This window comes from Branchiostoma floridae, chromosome 1 (assembly GCF_000003815.2).
Source record: "Branchiostoma floridae strain S238N-H82 chromosome 1, Bfl_VNyyK, whole genome shotgun sequence".
Classification (NCBI taxonomy): domain Eukaryota; kingdom Metazoa; phylum Chordata; class Leptocardii; order Amphioxiformes; family Branchiostomatidae; genus Branchiostoma; species Branchiostoma floridae.
The window spans coordinates 13,387,305-13,395,391 of NC_049979.1; the positions used below are offsets into that span (position 1 = coordinate 13,387,305).

The following is an 8,087-nucleotide window of genomic DNA, read 5'->3' on the forward strand; positions in this document are numbered from 1 at the left end:
CCGTGTCATGTTCTAACTAAAATTTACTTATACTGAGGTATCATAATGAAGCGGTTTAGTAGATATCACGTGACACAGTAACATGCACGGGCATTATGTGAAGTAAGGGTTGTCTCACGATATCGTATACTAAATTCATCACTCAACTACATGTACTGGCTTAAAGACGCTGATATAACTTCCGTGTGTGACAATGTATAGATTGGAACTTCCACCAACCTGTCTGTGCATATGAGTTGTGAACTGATTCACGGTTCACTTGATCTTGACAAATATGAACGCAACAGATAGATTCATGTCTGTGAGGTATTTTAATTTACGATCGTACAAAGGTACAAAAATCCTCGTACTTGCGTATCAGTATATTTACAGAGCATTGAAGATGTTTTTACAAACGAGAAAACGGTTATTCAGAACCGAGTCCCACCCACAACTTTGATATAGTCGGTTCTATTTACAAACTAACTTATAACGTTATATAAATGTTTACATAGGTAACAAACCACAAACATAAGCAAAGTGTGCATAATATACAGACACAAAAGCCTGCCACAACTATAAAGACAACTGTACATAACATTGTGGGTGTTGCCTTTTGTTCTAACATTTCTTTGAGGACAGTTTAAGGTTGACATTAAGGGTATGGCAAGAGAAGTTGACTCTCAACCAACAAATGAACATACTTCACAATATGAAGGTAAGAATGTCAAAGGGGCGCAACATTTTTGCAAGTTGGATCGTAAATCTACCGGCTTTACATTCTTCCCGATACCACATTTTGCATAATTGGAGTGCATATATACTGTTTCCATTCATACCAATCGCACACAATAACAATAGTCATGATAATAATGATATTCACAGCTGCCATATAATATATGTACATGTTAGAAGTTATGATACTGAATATGGTTGGAAAGTCGAAAACACTATCAGCCATTCGAGTGAAAATTGCGTTTAACAGTTGCCAGAAAGAAAAGGACCTTATATCTATAGTAAAGACAATGACAGAATGGCTACAGGTTCACTGCTGGGCCAAGCATGTTCCTGTACTCTCACAGTCACAAGTCAGGCGAGAGCAGGCGAGAGCCTGACTTGTGACTGTGAGAGTAACATATTTACGTGTCAACATTGTCCCGTTTGCACAGTTGAAGTTGAGATCTTTTTTATCTTTGCACACATCATTGAAGGAAAGAACACATGGTCATACAAAAAAATGCAGAGGGACGGGGTGACAACCGAGCACAGAAAGGTTGAATATGCTATAACAAAAGCTTCCTAGCGCCTCAACTCAGCTCAGTGTCACTGTCGCTGTCACTACTATACGCACAGGACAGGTCCACAGGAACTATAGCAGGTGAGGGCGAAGTTTCTTGTCCGCCAGTTTCTGCGGAGTCCCACGAGAGGTCTGAGGAGGAGGCGGTGGAGAAGAAGGAATCCACCATTACAGCTGTAGGTTTGGAGGTTGTTGTGACAGGTGCGCAGGTGGTCGCAGGTGCTTTCATGATGCAGGTGGGACGGTGGAACTGCAACAGGTAAGCGATCTTCTCCTTCTCTTCTTGAAGCCGGGATATCTCCGACTTCAGACGCTCGTTCTGCGACTCCAGTCGTTCGGACTCCTGCAATAATAAAATGCAGATTGGCTTTTAGTTGAGTTATATCGCAACCGCGTGTTGCTTTCAAGAAATTCGTGAAGTTCAAGAACTTTAGACTATCTTTAGATCTTAGACTTCACCAGCCAGCAATCAATCGTAACTTTTTAAGTTTCAAAGCTCACACCTAAATGTCTAGGTCTCGAAATTATTCGTATGATCTATAGCTATGCAGCCATATTTAAAAGCGTAATAAAATGACTGACTGCCTTACCTCTTGCAGAAGCTCGCCCCGCTCCCTCTTCTTGTTCCTGCACTTGGCCGCGGCGATCCTGTTTCTCTCCCGTCGTACCCTGCGCCGTTCCTCTTCCTCTGGAGAGATCTGTGGAGACAGGGGAAAATCTAGTTATTAGTTAGTATTCTGTTATTCCGTGTTAACATGAAAGGCAGTGCTCTATTTTCCGCTGTCAACATTCCGCAACCTCAGCAGTGAACAAAGGCTCAAGTTTCCTAAAACTAGTAAAAGAAAACATTTAACTTAACACCCAGAGCAATATCTTAAAAACTTCTTGTATTTTCCCCACTACCTGACAACTTGGATTTTTCACAAAGTCCATTTTACTATATGGATGTCTATTTGTTATTTATATTGTCTGTTACTTGCGGTATTGCATTTAAAGAGCAGGCACGGGGGAAATTCAACAGAATACGTCAATACAATGGAAGAACTCCGAGGTTATGAATTATAAATAGATACAGTATGCCCTTTATACGCGATTTTACACACGTGGGGATGTAGCTCAGAGGTAGAGCGCTCGCTTCGCATGTGAGAGGCCCCGGGTTCAATCCCCGGCATCTCCAAAGACATTTTTATTTAAATGCCGAAGGAGCGCTTGCGCTTTTTTCTTCACCAATTACTCGTCTCTGCGGGATAATCAAGCTTGATACAAGATGGGGCAAACGGTATAATGAAGACTCGGCGTGACGTGGATTATTGATCCTGATATTTCACAGAGTTAACGAGAAAAGCCCCTTCCCCATTCCCTCCAGTTGTATGTTTGGGTACGCGGGGCCTCCACTCTGGAGTGAATTGTATCCACGTGACCCCGTCATTCAGATTGTCTGTTTTCTGCTTGTAATAGGCTGCACATATACATTTTTTAAAACTGACAATCAAACGACTTGAACTATACGATTTTCCTAGAAATCGATCAATGGATAGAATAAAGATAGATGAAGCATATAGCGCAACCATCATGAATTCACCGTATGTGCTCATGCAGTTTCGCCAGTGTTTAATCAGAGACAATCAAATTACTGCAACCATGGGGGTGGAAATTCCTTTTTTTAAATAAGATGTATAGAATATGACCGAAAGTCCTCACGTTCAGACCTGAAAAAGTGATTCAAAAAATTTATTGGAGATGCCGGGGATTGAACCCGGGGCCTCTCACATGCGAAGCGAGCGCTCTACCTCTGAGCTACATCCCCACCTGTCACGGCGCGGGCGAAAGAACGGGGTATACGACTGCGTGACCTAATTTCAGCCGCGCGCGCGTTATCGCACTTTGACTGTTTCCCCGGACGCGACTATTGACGTTTGGTGTAAGTTTGCTCGGCATATTTATTCACATTGACATTATAATTTATCACAATATTTATTTATTTCCAGATCGTCAATGATTACGGGGAATCCTTCCCATACTAAAATGCCACAACGCCGGTAATTTTGTAGCACTGAATTTTTTTTTCAAAAATCGTTGCAGCAGCAACTTGATAAAAGCTCCTTGATTACTTAAAATCAACGGCGCTGCTAATTTAGACAGTCAACGTTTTAGCGTTGCAACGACTCTTTAATATACATCATAGTTTCACAGCGATTTGCATGGGCGGTACGATTTCATTAACTTCAAGGTAACAAGGGCTAGCCTGAGTACCATCCTCCGTAGTCACCGCTGGCTCGCTACTTTTTGCTTGCTAACCACTGAAAGTAGTGAGCTAGCGGTCACTACGGAGGATGGTACTCAGGCTAAACAGTGGCGCTACTGAAGCCGGTTGAAAAGCGCAGGCTAGCTTTGCAGTACATCCGGCGGTAACGTTCGCAAGCAAGTAGCCCGCGACGATGATGATGAACGTTCGTAGGAGTAGGTGTGCGCTCACCTTCCGCGGTTTCTTAGCCTTGCTGCTGTTCTTGATCTCTTCCACATCCAGCTCGTCCAGCCCACTGGCCAGGCGTTTGGTCTGGATGGTGTACTTCAGTTCCTCCTTGATGATGGGGGTGAGGCTGCCCTCTCCCAGGGATGACAGGTCCGAGTCGCCGGTGTCCTGGGACAGGGAGACGTCCGGAACGGTAGCGTCACCGTCAAACTGTCGGGAGACGTAACGTTATAGCGTTAGGAGTCTTAGGACCAAATATTTTACTTCGTGGGTTGAGCCGTAACCAGAAAATTATTTTGGCACCCAAGAAGAAAACGACTTTTAAAATTGGCAAAATGCCTTGGGGCCGTACTTTACAAGGCAACCTACATCTCATATCTAAGCCTTCAAGTTCTATTATGCACGATTTGGGGATATTTTTTTTTAAATATTAATAATCACTTTCGCAAGGGCAATAGAAACGCATTGCGGAGAATATTGTCAGGCCGGACGTAATGCTGTATCTGTATCTAGAAAGTATATTTGCACTCACCTGTGCCATATTGGCCACTACTAGCGCCTGTGCTTGACTAGCGTCCATGTTCTGCAGAGCGGTCAGCAGCAGTTCGGCCGCGCTCTTCCCTCCCTGGCTGACCACCCCCTCTCCGTCCACTTCAATGAGCTCTTCCTCACACAGGGTCTCCATGGTAACTCCCGCCTTCTGTACGTCTACAGCCTGTGTTGTCTCCAACCCTGCAGTCATTTTGTCTGTGGTAGCTTTCAGTGTCGTCTGTATCATCTGTCAAAGAAAAGCACGTGTCAGTACATTCCTCCCACAACACATGTCCCACCCTACAGCCCAGTAGGCCTAGACATGCAACCCGTACAGTTGACCTTCGTGTAGCGTTTACTTTAGAGCTGAGGAACAGGATACCGGATACAGTGCGTTGATTTTCCTCTTGCAAGGAGCTTTGATCAACCCTAAATCGAGGAAGAATAGATCCTCGTTAGGGGTTCTCCATGCTTTTTTCCGTAAGGCGTAGGCAGCCTATTTTTATTTCCCGTAACTCGTAGGGAAAACCATCTTATCTACGTAATTCGTAGCGAGGCGACCAAATTTAGCGCAATTGCCTTCCTTGATTTAGCGTAATACGTAGGGAGTTCTTCTGAATTCAGCGTAAATCGTTGTCGGACCCCCAGCAGACCCTCTCGTTAAGCAAATGTATCAGATGGGAATAATTGATGATGTTGCAACAACCACTTATGCTTGCGTCAGCAAAGGTGGGTTGACAGAGGGACTCACGTTCCGTCTACGCTACACCAGCGTTAGACAGGTCCGTTAGTGAGCTAAAAGAACCACCAATATGTACTAAAAATAGGAAAAATGTCAATGATAAATGCAACGTTGCAAACAAACCTAGAAAGGCACAGTTAGTGAAGATATCTACAACTCACTGTACACATGTATTACATTGTCCTAATCAACGACCTCTTGGGAACGAAATCCGAGAACATAGCATCTACATTACCCAAGGGTTGCTGGAAGGAAAATTACTGCTCTGGAATACAAAGTGAGCCAAGGGGACCGAATAACATGCCCAGTCACACGGACGGGAATACAGGAGTTAGTCCACAAGTTGCCATCACAAGCGAACAATACTGGATTTACAAGCAGGTGGTAACATCATACATGCTTCTGGCTGTCAAGGCGCCCAGTAATCCCACAGGCTCTGCTCATGACTGGATGTGTCGTCTGTGCTCGCTTGCCAAGGACTCTCATGACAGAAGTTCAGAGCGAAGATAGACAGCGTCTTCATCAAAGTGGCGTCGTACTGAGTTGTTGGATGAAACCCCGTTATTACTGTGTGTGACCTTCTCATACACGTGTGCGGGCAGAAGAAACGCTGGTTGCATCAGACGCTCACCTTTTATGAGATGTCTGTAAGCCTGTATGCCTTAAATGACCAACCTGTCTACCGGCCAGATACATCGTTCATGCAATCAAGACACCGGCTTGCATCAGAAAACTGACCAAAAACGTTGGAAGTCCAGAATGCCCAACATTCCCCCAGGGTCCTGATTGGCCGAGACAAAGGTGTGTTGGGGGTGTGGCGCGGGATTGCGAAAGGTCGGCCTGAGGTTGCGCAGTGTTGCATCAGACTGTACAGTCAGCGCGGGGAATCCCGACATGCAAATGACAGCCAAAATCTGCATGAGAATCATCACGGCCTTTGGGTTTGCTCAAATTTGGTTCACCTCCGACCCCCTTTGATGCTCAGCCTTGCAGCAAGTTTAGCCTTTAGCGATCTAAACACCGATAACATCGATGACTCATGTTTGGCTTAACAACTCAACTGTTACGAAAATTCACCGACTATAGAAGCCATGAAACATACATGCACATCATGCAGCGCGAAGAAAAAAAAACAGCCTGTGTTTGTTTTCATTGGCCAGACTCCCAAATGTATCTGCAGACTGCAGGGCCGGTGACCAAATATCATCAAAGAAGTTACTCTGCCCTTCCACTCACCACCTCTGACACCCGACATTTTGTAGCACAGCAGCTTAGCAATTATTTGATCGATTAATGATTAGTAGTTTGTAGGTTTAATGATACACTTATCAATCAATGAATCAGCCAGTCTGCACCAATTTGAAAGGAATTACGTCGCCGAGCTAAAGAGACAAGTCCAAATGCATTTTGGCCAAGCTTTTCTTCTTTACTCCGGACGGGGTTTCAAATTAGATACTCCCATAACCACATTTTCTTACGAGTACGACTGGCGGCATGATCGAGTAACTTTAAACCCACGGTTCAACTGGAGTCTGTCAGGAAAAGCAAATGACCTGAGGCTAGTGTCGCTCTGGCCCGGTCTAGCGGTCGGACACCCAACTGTGAGGGGACGGTATAACTGTTCTCTGTTAGACGCCAACCCTCGACACAGGAGAAAAATATGAGAATCGCAGCATACTTTGAAAAAGGGGCAAACACCGGAAAGGATCTCCTGGCAGAGCCAGGTGTCCTGCCTTACGTGCAGCAACAGGCCGCCGATCGTTGAAAATGCCCCAGGGGGACTGCATACCAGAACACCGAACTCAGCCCAAACTTCTTTTGTGAACACTACAGTTGAGCACAAATCACTGTCCCCCAGTCTACTCGTGCTGCCCAGTTCAGTTGCAGGTATTTGTTGACATTTTCGAAGAACGCTAGATATGACCCGGACAGTAGGCAAAACGACCTGTATACGCTGCGCCCTATAGGCTGTAGTCTTTGGCACACCATTAACATTGCCCTTTCGCCCGACGCGTCATAGTCATAAGTAAATATTTATATTCCACTTCGATATAGTGGCAAAGTCTACCAAAAAACGCGAGGCAAAATCCTGACATCGACAACGCCCACCTCCGAAAAAAATAAGAAGTAGGCAACTCAGACAATGAACATGATATTATAGCAAGCGCACGCACATCGGTATAACAACTGTAGTGAGAAAATCTGCATTTGTTTTCTTTGGCAGAAGTCAAGATAAGTCCATGGAAAGCATAGAATGAGGGGAAAAGACATGCAATAGAGAAGGCAGACACGAAAAAAAGTAAAGATAGCGTTTGAGATCATTTGACCGCTGGCCAGGGCAGCGCAGTCACATGTGAAGCATTAGACAGGGGCGGGTATACCAAACAAAGTCACCAAGACATGCCGGGCAGGGCACCGGTACAGACAGCTGGTAGTAAGACGTGCCCTTATCTTCACAACTACGTATAATGCGTATTATTTATCTAACCCAGGGGGTAAAAGGGAGAGAAAGTTTCTTAAGGCACCCTACTTAGATATTACTGTAGATTCTAACAAGACGTTCGAAGATGTTATGAAGGACTCAAACAGGTGTGCGGAAAGGAAAATGTGAAATGTAAACTTGAAGAAAGTGAGAATATGCCATTCTGTAGCTGTCAACATTAAAAGTAAACCATAAAGACTACCTTACGTAAAAGCAAAAGAGCTGTCTTTCCCCTCGTTAGGAGCTGAAGCAGTTCGCCGCACCACCGCCGCTTGTTTTGGTCCGAGGAATGTGTGTGATCTGATCTTCCACGCAAGCCAATCTGACTGGGCACCCCATGTGACGGTGACGTAGGGTATTACACCGGTCTATTTTTAGTAAGTGACGTCTGACCACGTGATCTTTATCAACCAATGGTTGTTTGGGATGACGTTGCATCAAATGATGTAATGCTACCACGTGACCCACGCACACAGGCAACCCCGCAACCGCCGTTTACTTGTGTTTACCAAACCTCTTTGTGTCTGCCGCTGGACAAAGAAAACGTCACACTGTCACAGGAAGTACAAATACCTTTTGTTTG

At 44.9% G+C, this 8,087-nt stretch overlaps 1 protein-coding gene and 2 non-coding genes across 5 annotated transcripts; 1 reads left to right on the forward strand and 2 right to left on the reverse strand.

Moving 5' to 3' along the window:
• Nucleotides 1-292: 292 nt before the first annotated feature.
• On the reverse strand, nt 293-7,884 carry LOC118416309. Of its 3 annotated transcripts, none has more exons than XM_035821415.1 (5): nt 7,712-7,884; nt 4,282-4,527; nt 3,753-3,959; nt 1,867-1,974; nt 293-1,619 (listed from the first exon to the last, which is right to left on the reverse strand). In XM_035821415.1, exons 2-5 carry the CDS (start codon nt 4,525-4,527, stop codon nt 1,287-1,289), a joined length of 894 nt encoding a protein of 297 aa, XP_035677308.1. In that variant the 5' UTR covers nt 7,712-7,884; the 3' UTR covers nt 293-1,286. The 3 variants fall into 3 exon arrangements, with proteins under 3 accessions (XP_035677308.1, XP_035677301.1, XP_035677294.1); XM_035821408.1 differs by having other exon boundaries at nt 7,707-7,870; XM_035821401.1 differs by lacking the exon at nt 7,712-7,884 and adding an exon at nt 5,419-5,599.
• On the forward strand, nt 2,382-2,453 carry Trnaa-cgc. Its single transcript has one exon. It is a non-coding gene; the product is annotated as a tRNA-Ala (tRNA).
• Nucleotides 3,012-3,083, reverse strand: Trnaa-cgc. The gene has a single exon. It is a non-coding gene; the product is annotated as a tRNA-Ala (tRNA).
• Nucleotides 7,885-8,087: the final 203 nt, after the last annotated feature.